This window comes from Polistes dominula, unplaced genomic scaffold (genome assembly GCF_049000335.1).
Source record: "Polistes dominula isolate Pdom_NZ unplaced genomic scaffold, Pdom_raw_medaka contig_84, whole genome shotgun sequence".
Lineage (NCBI taxonomy): Eukaryota > Metazoa > Arthropoda > Insecta > Hymenoptera > Vespidae > Polistes > Polistes dominula.
Window position 1 is genome coordinate 2453871 of NW_028300944.1, and position 20499 is coordinate 2474369.

The window sequence follows — 20499 nt, forward strand, 5'->3', positions numbered from 1 at the left end:
AAAAATAGTAATATAAAATTATATCCAATTTGTAAAATAATCTAAAGCACATGCGTTAAAAATGGAACAAAAACACATTCGAATGCGACTTCCTCAGTGACATTTAGAGCGTTTTCGAAAGGATAAAGTCGATTTTGTGCGTCGATTCATCACTATGGATGAGACTTGGGTCTATCACCATAATCTGGAATCAAAACAAGAATCAAAAGAGTGGTGTGAATCTGGTTCTTAGGCTCCGAAACGAGTTCGTGTCCAGAAATCGGCAAAGAAGGTGTTAGCATCAGTTTTTTGGGATGCGAAAGGAATTTCATTTGTGGATTACTTGCAAACTGGTAAAACAATAAATTCTAAATATTATTGTAACTTTTTAGACCAACTGAGGGAAAAAATTCGTGAAAAAAGACCCGGTTTGTAGAAGAAAAAAATCCTTTTTCATCAGGACAATGCACCGTGTCACAAGAGCATTTTGACAATGGCTAAAATCCATGAATTAATGTTCAAATTGTTGGAGCATCCACCGTATTCACCAGATTTGGCCTCTAGCGATTTCCATCTGTTTCCAGACCTAAAAAAAAATCATGCGTGGAAAGCGTTTTTCATCAAATGATGAGGTCATAACAGCTGTGGAAGCGTATTTTGCAGCCCTTCCAGATTCTCACTTCAGGGATGGAATTCATAAGTTGGAATCTTGTTGGAATAAGTTTATTGATGTTCGGGGAGACTATACTGAATAATAAAGTGTATTTCAAACCATAAAATTGTGTTTTTCTTATCGAACCGCAAAACTTATTGAACAGCCAAGTTTACGTTATGATCTCAAAGGTTGATACAACACCAATAATATTCAAAAACTAGAGTAAAAAATGATTTCAAAACGTGTATTTAAATTTAAGAAATAAATTTACTTACATAATTAAAATCAACCTGAACGAAAAGTCTTTACCAAAAGCACGACAGCATCACCGACCTGCTGCACTGTATCACAAATTCTTTCAACACGTTCCTTATTTGGCTATTGTTTTATCTCGCGTTTATGTATCAACATATGTATATATTGCATGCATTATGCACATACTTATAATCTTACCTATAAGTTATGTACATATTTGTGTTTAACGACATTTCTAATTTTATGCTGGAGAATTATTAGAAAATTCCGACATTCAAATATATTAAACATTTTATGTATAGGAATTGTTACATGTAACATATATACATATGTGTATGCATCTATGTATGTATATGTATATGCAGAAGACACGTGCAACATATAATATTACCGTTTTTTTGCTTTTCATTGATTATTATAAATTCAATTCAAATTTTATATCTTTGTATTATTTTTGTTCTTTTTCAATATCTCATTTTTACTTTAATGGAATGGAAAATGTGTAATGTAAAGTGTCACTTAAATAGTGTCACAATTAATCATTAATAAATTTGGTACATCGTTGCAATATAAATTTGTATTTCTTTAATTTTTATTTAAATATAATGAAAAATTCACAATACGAAGATTTAAATATTATCGTAAATGAATAAAAATATTGAACATACGAATTCTTTAAATATTTAAGGTTACATTGTAAATTGATAAAATTGACGCCTGTATGATGCAACTCTAAGAGCAAATATTAGTTCGGCATTGAGTCAATAGATGGCTCCATATGTTAATACTCTCTCACTTATGATCATATGATGAAAAACGTATATAATGTACCTCAGAGCTTCAACGTTTATTAAAAGGGTGCTCGCTGCTTATATAGCGCGCCGGACTGTCTCCGGAACGGCGGGGTATGGAAATCAAGACATACCCAGTACATAATTTTTGAACCTGTGAGGTTGTTAGCTGCCATAAAAGCACTGACGCCTCCATCAATTATTAAAAATACAAATGGTTAAAGAATAAATTTATATTATGGAAGTGTAATAAATCCAAACTAACTCCCATATTATGTCAACATTTAATTATGGTGTAATTATAACCCGCAAGAGTAGTATAATTTATTAATTCTATTAGATAATTCTTCTTAACTCTGACGCTCTCACGTGTTTCTCTACCAAGTAATTTCGGCAAATTTTTGCTTCGGGTAGAGAGTGTGTCATCTGATACACAAAATTTTTATTTAAAATAGAAAAATCCGCTCGTACTTTGTATATATGTCTCTTTTTGATTTATTTATTTTGTAAATTAAAACATGATCTATTGTAATTGTTCATGGTGTTAGACATCTTTCGGAAACCTGAACAAGAATTGCAATAATCACTTCTTTAACACCTATTATCCTCTTTTCTTTATGTTTAAAAAATTAATTTTTTAAGTAAAAAAATTATTATAATTATAAAAAACTATATATTTTTTTCAATAATATCTAAAATACATCCTATTTATACAATTTCTGAAAGTTTAATTTTAGAATGTACAAGTTTGCCCAAAAACGTGTGGTTCCAGGAGTATATCTTACAGATTTCTTCTTGTAATTAATGTATAATTTAAAATTAATAAAAATAAATTAATGTGTTAATTTAATGAGTTTCCATTTAATTTAGCTTAAAAAATGGATGTAAAAATTCTTGTAAAGATATTCAGAGACAGAAATCAGTACACATGAAAGTTTGATGATAAATATCTTTTGAACGCTTAATTTAATCGCTAAAACATAAGACACCATTTTTATAGAGCACTTAATTTCCTACAAAAATTTGTATTGCGCATTTTATAATAGTCATTTATTGTCGAGTTATAAAATTCATAAACAAAGATGAAATTTGTCTTAAAATAATCAAACTTAAATCTTCAATATCATTCAAATGGTGAGGTTTACGAAAAAAATATAAGATACCTTTTTTGTAGAGCATTAAATTTCCTACAAAATTTGTTTAGAACATTTTTCTGTACAATCAATTAATGATGAGGTATGAATTTTATTCTATTGGACTGAGAAAAAAATAAAAAAGCGCAGAAGCATTTAATAAATAAAGAAATCATTGAAAATTCAATCAATTGTCTATTCTGATAAAATCGCAAGTTGCGAGCAATTAACAGAAAAGATTATTGTAGCCTTTCATATTTTCAAACAATCGAATACGTTAGAAAGTGTTAATAGAAATTTAATTAGAAGAACAGAAGTATGTGTTCGGCAGAATGGGCAACATTTTCAGCAATTTTCGTAATAATAAACTGTGTGATTACTTCGTAATTTACGTGTCACATATAGACAATGTTCTACAGTAAGATCCGTTATAACGAGACATGATCCAGTGCACGCGTACTATGCGACAATTCTAAGTTGATTTTCTTGAGAACAAAGCCTCAAGCGAAAAATTTTTATTCTCTATTTTCGATTGATGTTTTCATGTAGAATCAATCACTCCCTTTTCGTTTGTACCACCAGTTACCGATCACCCTGTATACCAAAGGGCCCCAGTATGATCTTGGGATGGTCGTAGCTTCATCCTAAAAAAAAGAAAAAGAGAAGAACAGAAGGATACTAGCCCTTTGACTGCTAACTTCTCTAAGTTAAAGCGCTTACCGTGAGCAGTGTGCGGCCAACAGTAGCGATCGCTGGGGACCGAATACTTTCTCGCGCAATATTGATCTTGTGAGCGGCGTATTAATACATTGTAATATAATTCGTAATCCAATTACTATTACATTGTCCACTGCAAAAAGGATCCAATCATTTTGTATTTTCAACAAAAATTGTTTATTCACCAATGGTAAGATTTTAAAACGCCCTAATTTGATAGTTATAAATTATAACTATACATTTTCGAAGTGAAAACTTCTTTAAAATGGGTGCGATTTGAAAAAATGTAACGAAGCGGTAGGCGACGATTTAACGGAGCGATAGGCGGCGCTTTAACAGAGCAGCGGGCGTCTATGAAACGGCCAAGATACTAAATAAGAAGAGAAAAAGAGACAAACATGTAAGATTAAGCCTGCAAGAAAATGTAACAGAATATAGTTATGCAGTGTTTCCTATTCTCGGTCTTTGGGTCGAGATCAGCACCGAACCGCACCTCACCGCATTCCGCATTCCGCATTCCGCATATATATATTGTAATATGTATTAATTATATTATAATAATATATAATTAAATTTTTTAAGATATTATTAATTATATTATTATATAATCATTATATATATTCATCATTCATCATTCATCATTCATCATTCATCATCATCGTGAACGAGCCTCGTAAACAAGCCTCGTAAAAGAGCCTCGTAAAAGAGCCTCGTAAAAGAGCCTCGTGAATTAGCCTCGTAAACACAATTATTCTACACATGATATTCTGCATTCGTCTCATTCTCTCAAAATTTAGTTTTTTGATGGTTTCACTTCTAACACGTGTGAACTACACACATGATTTTTTTTCTCTCTCTCTCTGTTGAGCCTTATGACGTTAGACATTTGCCTCGCTCTTCTCATGAGCTAAATTCTTAGACACTTTTATCGACAATTGCAAGGTTAGGTTCGCCAAGGTTCGATCAGCTGCTGGTGCTGACTTCCACGCACTGACGAAATAGCGATAGCCTGTAGATAATATCATTAGTATTTTTGTGACAATCATCGAGTCTGGTAATTAATCTTCTATTGATCTTCAACGATGTGCGAATTCCTCGAGTTTGGCAATGTGCGTTGCTTAAGGATCCTATAGGAGGGATGCGCCATGTACATTGCTGGGGGACCGGAACTCGATTTTGCGCGCGAATGATTCAAACATTGAAATAATTATGAAATAATGAATGGCATCAAATACAGAAAAAAATGAACTATATTTAATGATAATTAAAAATTTATATTAAAATAGAATAGGTTAGACGAAAAAATTATTATAAATTCAAGCGGTCCCCCAAGATTTTCAGCCAATGGCACATGAGCTGAATATGAATGGCACATCCCTCCTACAGGATCCCTAGCGTTGCTATGCTTTCAGTGTCCTCTTTTGTAGCAATATACCACTTTTGCTGCAGTAAGTGTATTCAAGAATTTCAGACTTTTGTTTGTAGACATCTGATAGTCTCTGTTAAATCTCTCTCTTTCTCTCTCTGATTATGCGAAGCATATGCCTAACCTTTGATTATCGTTGCAATTACCTTTTGCTCTACTACGACTGCTTTAAGCTAAGCTGCCAGTTTTTTCTAACACACTTGGCGTGCCTGAGTATTCATATCGGTGGTTGATGTAGCCAGCTACTAGCGTCCCTTTTCATCTACTTATTGCACAAAACGTCCATAGCTATACCGCCGATAGAGTCGATGACAAGAGTCTATTTTTAACAGACCGATTAGTAAGTTCTTCTTTTATTACTTATAAATATTCTAGGTTGTAAATCTTGTTAAGTTAACATATTAAAAGTTATTTCATTTCCCTTAAAATCACCAAATATCATTTGAGCTAAGAAAAAAAATTCTAACTTCTAGATACTTGATAAGAGTTGTAACATGGAGACATCTTTTCGTTACAAATGAAATCAATGCTTCAAATAGCACAAATATTTTAAAGCTAGAAGGAAAAATACATATTTTATAAACAAAAAATAAACTCATTAAAACTAATAATAATTATAAAAAGATCATTTTATTGTTGTTTTTTACAGATTGTCAGAAATAAAATATATAAGTAAAAAGAGAATATAATAAAGAATATAAAATCCAGAGAATAAGAACATAAATAGACCACTTCAACGTATAATGAGCTATTTTCAACCTGGAAACAATAAACAATAAAAAGAATAATTAATTTTAAATAGGAAAAAAATAATATTTTTTATATAAACAAAATAATAAAACATTTACCTTCTATAAAAAGGTCTTGATTCTTCAACCGTATCCATCGGCTCTTTAACCAAAAATACTCGAACTCCCCTCATGTAAGTAATAGAAAAACATTGCCAATCAATATCAGCAACATTAAAGAAGAAATTACTTTTATCGACCACAGATAATTTGTCCCATAACTTCAAGACATTATCGTTTGTAAATTCCCATTCGTTAGTTGAAAAAGAGGAAATTACACTTTTAAACTTATTTATTTTTCCATAGATGTTAAGCAATCTGAAAAAAAATACAATTAATTTATTAACGTTTCGATTTATCTGCTAATAATAAATCTAGATATTGTTATGCATTACATTGGCTTTCTTCCACTGAGATATAATAAGGTGTCCACTATAATTGCTGGTATCCAGTGCAAAAAAAATGCCAAAAAAATATGGAAATAATAATACTTGTTCAACCATAAGGAGTAGTACCATAATGTTTTTTTCCATGGAACATCTAATCCGCTTTTTCTTAAATAATTTTCTACAATACCCCAGGTAATTGGTCTTTGAACGGAGGAAACAGAATTATAAACTGGAATCTCATCGTAATCGGGTAAATACTTGTTATCTTTGCTGCAAAGATTAACACTCTGTGATATGGACCTACGAAAAAAGAGTGCTATATTATTTATTGTAAATGATTTTTTAAGAGATTAACTAAAAGATGATAGTAAAGATTATTAAAGAAAGAAGAAAAAAATTACCGTTTCTGTGCAACGTCCCATGCTGCAGCAATAATGTTATTGATAACGTAGTCGGCAGGAATTATATCGCAAATTAAGTTACTATTACAATGCAGCGTTCGTAAAATACCGGACGAGCTACCATAAGTTACACCTGTTAGTCCATAGATATTATTTATCCAACCAGCGATTGGTTCCTTTTCCGTTGGGACAACAATGGATGGACGGATGATGCAAGTTGGAATTCCATTGGAATATTGCCGTACAGTATCTTCACAGATTGCTTTTGAAAATGCGTAAGTGTTGGGCCACTTACCCAGTAATCTGCAAAATAAACGAATATGCTTATCGACTTATATCTAAAAGAAGTCAATATGTTTTTAGGTTTTATTACTTCGGGGTAATTAAATCTAATTGGTCTTCGGTTAAAATCTCTGTCAATCTAATTATGTCTTCTGTCTTCATAGGTGGCTTATAGAATTTTTCTTCGATTTTATTGTATACACAGTGTGAATAAGCTGTTGAAACATAAACAAAGGCCTAAAAAATAAAATTATTATAAAATTAGAACATTTTTTTCAAATTAAACTAATTTTTATATATAAGCTAGGGGTGCTCCGGCCATGCGTTGCTGTGGCTAATAAATATATAGATAGATCTGAATCTATGCACATAACATTTGTCTTCTTTTTCTCTTTTTTCTTAATATCGAACCAACTGCGCATGAGCGGTAACATAAGATCACCACTTACTTCACATCATATAATTTTACATTGTCTGAATATAGGCACATAACATTTGTCTTTTTTCTTAATATCCTTTTAAAGGAAAAATAATTATGGTGGGTCACCCTTATCACTCAGGGGTATAAGAAATATACGAAAAACTATTCTCATACCTATCGAAAATACACAAAAAATTTCATATAAATCGGTCAAGTTGTTTCGGAGAATAAGAATAACAAACGCTGTGACAGGGGAATTTTATAGAGATAAGATAAATCGATCTAGTGGGGAACAATGCTTAAATATACGCATTAATATACGGATGGTTTAAGTAGAAAAAAAGTACCTTTAAGTTTGTCATCTCCTGTGCAAGCAAGAGGAGATCCCTTGTTCCTCTAATATTTGTATTAACTATAATACGAAGATTTTCCATAAAACGGACGGATGCTGCACTGTGAAAAATTAAGTCGGTATCTTTAATACGATCGCGGTCCTTCTCCGACAATCCTAAATTCAATAGACTCGTGTCTCCTTCAATCAGAATAATTTTCTTTTCGACATCTTTTTGCTCTCTCTTCAATCTATCAAAAATCTAAAGATTTAAATACAAACTGTAATATAGGTTATAACTTTTATTCGCATAACAATTAATACAAAGCAGGCAACTTTACTCACAACATCATTGAAATATTCTTTAAATCGAGTTTGCGGATCTTTCTGTTTCTTTGCCCTTATCAGCAAATAAATCGTTTTTATTTCTGGACAACATCTGCAAACGGCAGAAATGGCATTTATAGTAAAAGGTTTTATCGGAAAATTAATTCTTATAAAATAAAACAATATTGTCTAAGTTTACATATATAAGTAAATAAAGAGGTAGAAAAAGAGAAAAAAAATAGATACCTTTATTTTTAAAAACAGGTACTATTAGATAAAAAGTGTTTGCTATATTATTTTTCTTTTTAGAACTTACATTTTCTAAAAAAATAATTCCTCTCTTTTTTTTTATGAAAAAAACTCTATGCTATCTTTCTTATCTAGGAAGATTACATTCCTGTGGTACAAAAGTTAAAATAATTTATAGACAAAACTCCAGGATTATTTTTCTTCTTAATTTAAAATTATATTAATCTCTAGGAGAATAATACTTCTATCAAGAACTATTCAATTATACATACTATCCAAATTTATTTAAAATTTATGATTGAAAACTTATAACGAATGTACAAATCTGATCAATAACAAAAATATAAGTATATAAAACATTTTTACCTCAAAAGTTTTTCCATTATAAGCCTTCCTATAAATCCTAAGCCTCCTGTTATAAAAATTTTTTTTCCAGAAAAAAATGCAGAAATTTCACCCTGTTGATTATAATAATTCGGCTCTTCTACCATCGAAAACAATTCCTCTTGATACGTTTGGCCGCTTAATGATGCCATTTTTTGAATTCTTTTATAATAGAAAAAAATATCACGTACAAATAAAGTACGAAAAATTTCACTTTATAATAATTATCAATGCCTGACAGATCTTAAAGATAAGTAAATATTTACAAGTTATTGAAATATATGGTTTTGATACTAATTACAGTAAAAAGATATTTATTTTTGAATTACAGAAAAATTCAATTCTAATTTATATAAAAATAATATATTATTATTAAAAACATATATGGAGTAATTATATTTACTTTTAAAAAGTTTTTATTATGTAGATATAAAAATTTTTCAAAAATGATTCGTAATATAGCAAATAATATTTACAATAACTGATGCTACTCTAATAATCTTTGGCCTATCTAATATCTCATTCATGGAAACTCCTAATAATTTATTAGTTATCCATAATAATTTTATTCACAAAATAAATTAAATTTATGAATTTAATTCGACTGACACTTGATCTTAAATAAGTAAGTACAATAATTAAACTCAATTATATAATTTGGCCATATGTGATCTTCACATATTGAAAAGATATAAGATGTTAAAAAATAAAAAAACTTACCTATTTATCCAAAAAAATATTTCCACAAAGAATATAATAATATATGATAAGTTTTTTGATTTTACACTGTTAATAAAAAAAAACTTTTAATAACTTTTCATATTATGAAAAACTAAGTATGCTTGTTAATTATTAAAAAAGATTCTAACATTTAATTTATTATTTAAAGATTATCATACTTAATCAACAATGTTCTTTTGATAAAAATATCTATTGAACGAAGTAACCTAATCCTACTACGGTTTTATACTGACTGCTCAACGTAAATGTTTGCATATATATAGTACGCATGCATACATACGTAGAACAGGAAACGACTTTGCATGCGTAAGAATGTCCGTTTAAAATAAGACAGTTTATTTAATTTATTTGGATTTCAAGGCTTAAAGCAACTATGTATCGTATTAATATTTATTATTAATGTTTATAATCAATTCCGCATTTTTCAAGGAAACAATCAATAAAAACAGCGTACAGTAATACCAAATTTATAAAATACGGCTAAAATGTTTCACCATAATTTAATATTTCACTTCTGGAATAAACACAACACGAAAATTTCACCGTTTTCACAACAAATAAATACTCCACCGTACACATTTGTATAAGTAATCATGTAAACTATGTAATATTTGATTAATTTATAAGTGACAATGGAAAAAATATTGTATCTATTTAAATCGACGAGGAAAATATTTAATTTATTATTATTTATATCAATTTATTTAAATTAATTTATAATTTATAATATCATTTAATGTTTATATCGATTATCTAACGATATTATTATTTATAGCTTATTGATCACAAATGCGTGTAAAATTATTCAATAACAATATATAGAAGTGGACAATAAAGAAAAGAACGTAGAAAAGTATGTACGTCCTACAGAGTAGCCAGATACATAAAATGCGGTTAAATCAAGATTTTGGGGGAATTCTGGTCACAGGAATATGTTTAATGAACATTGATATTTTCAATCTTTAAAATTCTTCCAAATGTTCGAGTTTCTACTACTACATTATAGTTCATACCTTCTAATTTCATATTTGTTTAAAGTTCTTACTCTATTATTACTACTGACTAAAATTACATTTATTTTAGAAAAGTATTTCATGAAACTAGTCTTGATCTAATTTTTAAAGTAACGTCGATTAAAATTAAAATTTAGACATTTTATTATTACATTTAAAATAGTAGATAATTATTTATAGAAATATAAATTTATATTGAAACGTATAGGGTTTCACGTCGGTTTTTGATATTTAATAGATCTTAAAAAGATTTCATTGCTTGGAACGTTTACATATAATAAATATTAATTAATGTTAATCGTCATCAACATGGTTTCCGGAAACGGTAACGCTGAAGATTTTATGGAAAACGTCATAGATCACGCTATTTGCTACAAAAACATATTTTTAAAATATAAATTTAATAATAACAGGACATACGAAATATCATTTGAATTGCAAGTGTAAATCACATAAATATTAATTCTTATTGAGCTTATCGTTTAGGGTTAATAAGAAGCAGATACAATAGGTATCTCCAATATGCTAATAAACCTTCAGTTGATAGCATTGGTTGCGCACGAATATTCGAGCATCATCAAATTAGGTTTGGACGATCATGTAGCATTTTTAAAATACATAAAAGAATTTTGAAAAATTACAATATTGACGAGTTTATAGAAAATCTAATAAGAGTTGAGAATATTGTTTTTATTCACATCATATAAGATGTCTTGTAGTTCAGTAGGAATAGATGAAATTTGTTTTTAGATATAGGTATTTATTAAAATAAATCATTTTTATGGATTTCATAAATTATTACTTTTTAGATTATGCTATTGTTCTACTGCGTATTATGATGTTGTTAAATATAATGAAGCTTAAGGGGGTATTCTGGTCTAAGGGCATGAGTTTTAGGTACTTTTTCAAGTGCAATAACAAAAAGACGAATAATATTTTCACAATAATTTTCAGGAAAAAAACTAGTATTCAGTTCTTTTCGTTATATTTTATTTTCTGAATAGGAAAACTCTATTCAGAAACTAAAGGGAAAGTTTAGGAGGGCCATAAAACCATAAAACAAACTTTAGAATTATCGGGATATATTGGTGCAAGAAAAACCCTTTGTGCAGTGTCGGAACCCTTTGAAGAATTTCGGATTCCTATGTAAACATATGCGATACCATAAAAGAGATAACATTCCGATGTTCCAGATCAAGTTTCTTTATGCATAGTTTCCACTACCAAAAACTATAGGCTGTACCCATCGGTGGACTATGGGGTGGATCCTTATGCTATTGGTCAATAAGATTTATAATCTCCTTCCCTCTCCATAGGGGTGTTGCTCATTTTTGATATAATTATGTGGAAAAAAGTAAGAAAGTGTCCTTAGTCAGTCCTTAGTCTTCAGTCCTCAGTTAGTCCGTCTGTATCAGTCCTTAGTTAGTCAGTCTTCAGTATCTGTCTGTGTGTTATATCTGTAACTCATTTGCATTCTGTATTCATAAAATGTTGCTAAAATGTTTCGATATAATTTAATATTTGACTTCTAGAATGAATACAACACGAACATTTATTCGTTTTCACAACAAATAAATACTGCCCCGTACACATATGTATAAGTAATCGTTGTAAACTATATAATATTAGATTATTTTGTAAATGACAATGCAAAAAATATGGTATCTTTTTAAATCGACGAGGAAAATATTTAATTTATTATTACTTATACCAATTTATTTATATTGTGACGTTCCGCCACAATTCGTCACCTAAATTTTTCGCAGTAATTCAAATCCACTTGCGCGAAACACTATTCCAGTAGTTCGTCAAATAACAATAGAAACAATTATAAGTAGTACACATAAAAGAATAACTATTACTCGCATTTCTCGAATATTCATTCTTTTTATTGGAATAAACTATTGGAAGGACTGACCCGTGCAAGACACAAGTAGGAACCATACATTATACCTTGAAGAACCTTTTCCTGGAATAATAAATACCATTTTCATACATTAAAATCCGACACTACTCCAAGACTTTCCGTGACGCCAGTAATATTTATTGCTGAACAGAGACCTTCCTTTTAACCAGCATTTAAGGACAATAAAAAAAAAAAATAAATGTCGAGGGAAAAGAGTTAAATTCGAAACTCGGAATGCAACAGACGAAAAGGTTTTTAATAGCCACCAAATATGCTCCAATTTCTTTACATGGACCCATTAGCTAACTCATAAATTTTACTGATGCATAGTCATAAAAGCACCACTAATAAAAAAAAGACCTCCCTAAAGATTCCCTCCACCTTCACAATGTCATATACATATGAAGCCTATCATAAAAATTCCACCTACGACGCAGGTAGGCAACCCTTACCTAAATCCTGGAGAATGACCATCCCCCTTTGCAACCGAATATTAATCCCCTCAAGCCATAAAACCTTTTCCCGCGACTGAGTGTCGCCAAGCTAAGAGACGCTGGTAAAGGTCACGTAGGCCCAACGGAAATGTTACTCTCTAGAACTTTCTGGAACCAAAGATAATTCATAGATATTTTCGCCCCGAGACGTTGTAACTTGCGAAACTATGCGCCTGATTGAATGAACGACTAAATATGCGGAATTAAAGATATCCTAGAATAAAAGATGTCCTAGAATAAAGAATAAATAAACCTCATCGCTAGAATCGTGCCAAGTATGTAGCTAATTAAAGGATAATCAAATGTAATCGTTCGAGAATAACGAATTGATGATTGATTAAGGATTAACAAGATGTAATTAAGAATAATTAACCAAAAGACGTATAATGAATACAAAAAGGATATAAATGCACGAATATTAAGCTACGAGATTATATATATGTCGAATATGTAAAAATATATTAGAAATGTAAATGTATTAGTAGTCCATGAGGACATAAGAATTTTCTCGAACGAGGATGCCTAGGACGCTTGGGCCAGCTAGAGACTAAGAGTGGGGGTACTAGAGCTACCCCTCCCACGAAGGATTTTCGGGGGTTATAAAAGCCAGAGTCCATCGCCCCCGCACGCACTTTCAGTTTTCACCTCGCATTTTTCAGTTTTCACTTTTGACTTATAGTTTTCTACTTCTGCTTACAATTTTGACCTCAATTTATAGTTTTACTTCAATTTATATCTTGATCGTTACTACTAGCTACCAGCTATTCAATATTTAAATATTATTTGACTGATCAGTTATAATAAATAATTAACTTTCGGGTCTTTGAGTGTCTCGACCCCTTTGGAAAGAAACCAGCCCAAGCCTCCTGTGCAATCTCGAAAGCAACCAGCAACTGTACCGAATATTGTAAGTCACCAATCATTTTTTTATCATTAAATTGTTGTTAAATCAGAGCTGCGGTCCACTAATCTTCTCCCTTGCTTCAAAACCTTCCTCAATCCACCCTCTTATCGTACGCTTTTTGCCAGACTATATCACTGTTTTAAACGAGAAACGAACGAGCCTGGTCCCGGTTAAACTCGGTGAAAGCAGAGTGACCATAAACAGGCATTACTTATACTACTTAACTAAATTCGTCCACTAGGACGTAACAAAATTGGTGTCAGAAGTGGGATTCGAGTTCGTCTTTCGTTGGAAATAGTGATAGAAAATGGCAATGAGCACTCGCGGTAAGGCTAACTTGTCCGGAGAAGAAGTCGGGATAATGATGGAGGAGATGAACAAGAAAGAGAAACGGATTAACGAAGAAAGAAAGGCAATGCAATTAGAAAAAGAACGGGCCGCGGAATTACTTAGACAGAAGGACGAAGAATTAGAAAAATTAAAGGCGCGATTAGAAGCTTTAGGAAAACCCGCGAACTCCGAACCATCGTACTCTCCTCCCACCCACACTCCTGTTTCTCGCCCTCTCTCGCAATTCACTACCTTCAATCATGCATATTCACCGAGAAAAATAATACAACAAGTACCGAGATTTGACGGAAACAACTCACGAACTGATATTTTTATTAAAGCGTGCTTACGGGCTGCACAATCGTTACAGAACTATCCCGTCACCGAGGTAATATCCGCATTGAGAAGCCGATTAACCGGAATTGCAGATGATATTTTCGCCAATACCGAATTCGAGTCCGTTGAAGCATTCATTAAAAAAATAAAAATTAACTTTCGACCGTGCAAATCCACGCTCGAATGCCTCGCCGAACTAGCGCGTTGGGAACAGGGGCGCAACGAAAGTTTAATAAATTACAGCCATAGAACACACCTAATGGTAGCTGACTTAAAGAATTCGCTCCCAGTTAACCCAATGGACCTCGCCGTTATCGTAGACGAACAAGTAGATCAGTTAGTGATAGATAGGTTCATAGACGGACTACATCCATCAATACGTACGAGCATGCAAAATGCGTCCTTTGCCAATTTAGGGGAAGCTACAGACCGAGCCGCAGAAATCGCGAGAATTAAAAATATCGGTTTATTATTCAACCAAACGTACCAACATAGAGGTCAATCATCCTTTTACCGGAATAACTATCGCGAAAATACCGAAAACAGAAATAGACGCTCTGACTATTATAGGAACAACAATAATCAGCCAAGACAACCGAACGACTTCGAACATCGGGATTCCGAACGACTGGTTAACCCCAGATATAATAACAACTTTAATCCCCGTCGCTACACCGACACAAGACAAGGTACCGACCGCCAAAATCACAGTTATAGGAATAGCGCGTATAACTCCCAAAACACCTATCGCCAAAATAATTACCGCCCGAATAATTATCGTCCTACAATGTATTTTGTCCCCGCGCAGGATTCGCAAAAGACTGTACCGCCCCCGCAAAATTACGCTCCCAGTATAGATCAAACCGTGCAAAATCCAAAACCGGCAGAATTTCTCAGACTATCTGCACAAGAAAACTCAGAACCCGCCTACGTAACTTCTTTCCGCGATTTATCAGACGTACTCACAGAGAAAAGAAAGTTTTTAGAGGAGGAACCCCCTTACCCGGCGAATTCCCAATAAAGGTTTCGACAAAAAGACAAGGGGGTAGAGCAAAACTAGTAGCTACATGGTTAGAAGGAGTAGGAAAAATCATCTTAGCTGTAGACACCGGAGCAGATTTAAATATAATAAAATGGACGGCACTCCCCCCCCCCGAAACGGAAATTAACGGTACATTTACTCGACGCTTGTCCGGAATAGGAGGTTTATCCACAGAATTCGACTCAATAGGTATGGTAACTCTGTGCGTGTACGACAAATTTTTACCTTTCCACGTAACACCGGCCAACATAGGTTTGCAAACCGACGGTGTTATAGGAGACGAATTTTTTGAAGACAAAGTCGCCCTACCCAGGTACGATAATCGAACCGTGGAATTCGAAGGTGTCAATGTCCCCTATTACGAATCAACCATTAGACTTCTCCCGCCGAAGCTAACGTCAAATGTAAGAATGTGTTTTGAATCCAGAAATTCGCAGAAGTTTAGTAAGAGGAAGAAATGCAGGTCCTGGTGTATATTTTAAGGATACAGTAGTAGATGTCGAAAGAGGAAGATGTATGGTCAAAGTTTATAATGATTTAGATAAAACCGTTCCGTTAGAAATTCCTACCGTCCTAGTCCATCCGCTAGAAGATGGAAAACCTTTAGAATCAGGCGAAGTAAGTGATCATGCTGCGTCAGTCGTAGACAATCACGAAGAGCTTTCTTTCGAAAGGAGTTCGTCAGATAGCAAAGGACAAAATGAAAATTACCAAGCAAATAAAGAATTTACATCCACGTCACGCGTAGAATTGGCGTTCGAAGAATTGTTAAGTATTTTGCCAGACTTATTTGAAATTGATAATGTTAAGGAAGGATTAAATTTTAGTAGAAGTAAGGAGAATATTACGATTGAAGAAAATTTAAATGTAGATGAATTGATGGAAAATGTTGAATTTGATGATGATGAATTGTTTTCAGAAGAAATTAGTAGTGAAAGGAATAATGTTAGTAGAAATTTCAATGAAGGAAACGCGAAGATTAACAATTTGAATAGTATAAATGAAGAATTCGATCCAGAATTAGAACCGATTAGTAATTACGCGGAATTACAAAGAATGGAATTTGAATTAGAAATTGATAAAGAAAAATTAAGACTTCGGAACGATGATAATTGTTATAAAATAATGTCATGTAGTGTGGTAGATACACCCAAGGCCGTCACTTTAACTTCTTTACTAAACACGGATAATCTGGGAGAAAAGGAAAAATCATGTGTAGAGCTAATTGCAAATAAATATTCTGAAAATTTTCACCTGCCGAATGACACTTTTGGTGCGACGAACGTAACCCAACATAGAATTTTAACCACAGACGAAATTCCGATACACGTAAGGCAATATCGATATCCTGAAGCTTGCAAAAACGAAATTAAGGCACAAATACAAACGATGTTAGATAATAAAATACCCCGACAAAATAAAGGCAGTACAAGACTATCCAATACTTAAAAATCAAAAAAATATAAGAGAATTTTTATGTCTCGTAGGTTATTACCGTAGATTTATACCGAACTTTTCAAAAATCGCCAAACCTCTTACCGACCTATTGAAACAAGATAACGAATTTAAATGGACAAACCTACAACAACAAGCATTCGATATCATGAAAGTAGCTTTATGCACGAAACCAATATTGCAACACCCGGATTTCACTAAAACTTTTCTAATAACCACTGACGCATCGAATTACGCAATAGGAGGCGTTCTCAGCCAAGGAGATATAGGGAAAGGTTTACCAATAGCTTATACATCGTGTTTGTTAAAATCCGCCGAATCTCGTTACTTGACAATAGAAAAGGAATGTTTAGCAATTTTACACTGCGTTACACAATTCAGACCTTATGTTTACGGACGACATTTTAAATTTATAACTGACCACAAACCTCTCGTGTGGCTAAATTCAGTGAAGGATAAAACTTCTAGACTATGGCATTGGCACCTGAAACTAAGCGAATACGATTACGAAATAATTCATAAACCAGGAAGGGTGAACGTTAATGCTGACGCGCTTTCGCAAAACCCAATAGAACCATTAGTCCCTTGGGACACAGAAGGAAAAATTTCCAGAATTATGCATCTTTACGGCTATGATCAAGGTCAGGGACTTGGAAAGAATTCCGATGGAATAACGGTCCCCATCCAACCACACCCCACACTCGAAAATAGAAACGTTAACATAATCGCCCCTATTTACACTCGTTCAAAGCGTAACGCTCTCTCCTCTTCACATACCGAAGAAGAACAACCATCTCGCTCTCCTCCACTGAAAAGACCAACCACCGAAGCCGACACACCTACAGAGGTTCCCAACACGCGTAACCTCTCCGAACATCCCCTCTTTTCTCCTGACCCATCTCCACCACAGTCGCCACTGTCTTCTAGACCTTCATCCCCCTCTTCTTCAAGCTCCTTGGACTCTGACGAACCCGAACCACATGCAGTCCCTCGCCCCGCAGCTCTGACCTCTCTCTTTAAACTCGTTGATTCTAGAGATTGCTTAAAATTTAGAAAAGATAATTTAGTAATATTCATATCATACCAAGGCAAACCCCTTGATAAAGGTGCCTTAGAACTTCATGAAAGTAAAATGCTGCCAGTATTTAAAGACATCATGCCCGAAAGAGCGAAAGTAACCAATACAACAAAAGATAAGAAACTAATAGTATTATCGATAGCCGATCCTCCAACGAAACAGAGTATAGTCGAAGCGTTAAAATCACTACTTGATGTAGTCATCGAATTAAGATTGAATTCAATAAGCATTTCAAAAACAAATTACATGAGTGATCTCCCATGGAGAACAATAGAAAACAAACTTAAACAAATATTTTCCGAATCTGATCTAGCTGTAATCATTTGCAAATCATTAATTCGTACTCCTTCTGAGGACGAAAAAATTAACATACTACAGGAATATCACTCATCCCCTACAGGAGGTCATAAAAGTGTGAGCAAAACTTACTGTCGCATTAGAAATTATTACTTTTGGAAGAATATGAAAGATGATGTAAGAAATTTCATAAGTAAATGTAAAACTTGCCAAATGAAAAAGATGTCCCGAGTAAAACCAAGAAGGCCAATGATACTCACCGATACTCTCGGTCGAGCTTTTGATAAAGTAGTATTAGATATCGTGGGGCCTCTCCCCATGACCCGTAAACGAAATTTATATATACTAACCGCGCAAGACTTATTAACTAAATTGTCTCGAGCCATACATTTAGCGTCAATCAGCGGCGAAGCTACCGCCGAAGCTTTCTATCAAGAATACATTTGCCTTTTTGGAGCTCCTTGTGCCATAATTACTGATCAAGGTAGAAATTTTATATCCACCGTATTCAGAAAAATAGCCAAGAAATGTAATATAAAACAATTTACTACAACTGCCTATCACCCGCAATCTAACGGATCGCTCGAAAGATCTCATCAGGTCTTATTAGAATATTTAAACGCATATGTAAACAGTAAGGGAAACGATTGGGATTCATGGTTAAACTCAGCCATGTTCTCATATAACACTAGCGTACACGAAGGAACAAAGCACACTCCATATGAATTAGTTTTCGCTCGACTCGAAAACCTTGCTCGCAAAAATTTGGAAGAGGCAAAGGCCAAAAGCAAAACATACTATGATAAAAAGGTTGTATCACAAAAACTAAAAGTCGGAGATGATGTCTTACTATTGGCAGTAAAACAGAGAAAATTCGGTAATACTTACAATGGTCCTTTCAAACTATTAAAACTGTCAGAAAATAACAATGCGATCATAGAATTAAAAGAGGGAAAAACCAGAAGAGTACACGTCGATAGATTGAAAGTATACAACAACTAAAATTTAAATTTATATACTTTACACACCGTGGTATTCGTCATTTCTTTTATCCTGACTAAACTCGATTTTTATAAAAGGAAAAGTAATTTTCAAAATAAACTACTCCGAGATTGGAGAAGCGGCGAACCCCACCCGCTATACACCTCAGACTCTCTCCATAAACGAATCGTCATCGTATGCGAAAAGCCTCCTCTCGATCATAAGTATGTAATAAGTACGATATCATATATTAGAAAATGTTGCGTCACGTCGCTCTGGTTCTTGCCACCACAAACATCGTAGGAGAATTCATCGGATTTAATCGCAATATCCAGCCCGACGCTTGAACGCCTCGCGCACCCACATTTAACTACACAAATACAAAGGTATTAGTTATACTCGATGCAGGATAATGGCTACGTTGCATAACACGGATGGATTGGACTAACATCTAACCCAGTAAATGTACTCGCATCTGAAATATTGAAACAAAGCAAGGCTCTCATAGAAATATACCGCACCAAGCACTCTCGCCACCAGCGGTATCTATACGCCTCAGCAAATCGAAAAATTAAAAGACCATCTGATGTATCCTTCTGAACAACAAATAATACAAACAATATTATGAGGACAAGGACCGGCAGACAACAGCTGACCGATGGGTTGTACCTCTCAAATTTATAACCCGAAGATACATTGGGAAAAATAGCAGATTCCACCGCAAAGAAAGTGTCGGATGGTTTCATTAATTTCGGCTCTCTCTCCGCCGGATTCATTACAATATTTGTGATTTTCAGAACAGTAAAATCATTGGTCGATTCATTAATAAAAGGTTACACCAAGTCTTCCGTCACGTGTGCATCGTTTACCTGTTGTGAACCACGCGAAGCAAACTAAGTACAGTAAACTACGCAGCAATCAAGCCGAAGAAAACATCGGTGGAAAATATACAACACCATAAAACTATGAAGAAAAGATCAAGAGGACATAAACGAATGCGAGAACCAACGAGCGCCGTTGCGTACAACAGTATGTAATAGTTGAAAAATCTTTGATAACACCCACACTAACAAATACATACGCCCATAACAAAGTCATCGCCTTAACGATAACTTTATTTTTTCTAAGAGAGGGAGGTGTGACGTTCCGCCACGATACGCCACCCAAATTTTTTGCAGAGATTCAAATCCAGTTGCGCGAAACACTATTCCAGTAGTTCGCCAAATAACAATAGAAACAATTATAAGTAGTACACATAAAAGAATAACTATTACTCGCATTTCTCGAATATTCATTCTTTTTATTGGAATAAACTATTGGAAGGACTGTCTCGTGCAAGACACAAGTAGGAACCATACATTATACCTTGAAGAACCTTTTCCTGGAATAATAAA

The 20499-nt window shown here is 33.3% G+C and overlaps 1 protein-coding gene and 1 non-coding gene across 3 annotated transcripts; one reads left to right on the forward strand and one right to left on the reverse strand.

Annotated features, from left to right (window-relative positions):
• Positions 1-1740: 1740 nt before the first annotated feature.
• On the forward strand, positions 1741-1874 carry LOC149032806 (U11 spliceosomal RNA). Its single transcript, XR_016176362.1, has one exon. It is a non-coding gene; the product is annotated as a U11 spliceosomal RNA (small nuclear RNA).
• Positions 1875-5567: 3693 nt separating this feature from the next.
• Positions 5568-9376, reverse strand: LOC107071827 (fatty acyl-CoA reductase wat-like). Of its 2 annotated transcripts, none has more exons than XM_089171697.1 (9): positions 9249-9376; positions 8511-8690; positions 7914-8007; positions 7585-7830; positions 6908-7053; positions 6535-6837; positions 6140-6433; positions 5805-6062; positions 5568-5715 (listed from the first exon to the last, which is right to left on the reverse strand). In XM_089171697.1, the coding sequence occupies exons 2-9, from the start codon at positions 8678-8680 to the stop codon at positions 5610-5612; spliced, it is 1617 nt and encodes a 538-aa protein (XP_089027823.1). In that variant the 5' UTR covers positions 8681-8690; positions 9249-9376; the 3' UTR covers positions 5568-5609. The 2 variants fall into 2 exon arrangements, with proteins under 2 accessions (XP_089027823.1, XP_089027824.1); XM_089171698.1 differs by having other exon boundaries at positions 8511-8771; positions 9249-9320.
• Positions 9377-20499: the final 11123 nt, after the last annotated feature.

Coding starts and splice junctions, on each gene's coding strand:
- LOC107071827 (XM_089171697.1), bottom strand. CDS start 8,680: ATGGCATCATTAAGCGGCCAAACGTATCAAGAGGAATTGTTTTCGATG. Junction 6,838..6,907: donor TTAGATTTAATTACCCCGAA/GTAATAAAACCT, acceptor TTTATTTTGCAG/ATTACTGGGTAAGTGGCCCA. Junction 6,434..6,534: donor TGGGACGTTGCACAGAAACG/GTAATTTTTTTC, acceptor CTTTTTTCGTAG/GTCCATATCACAGAGTGTTA.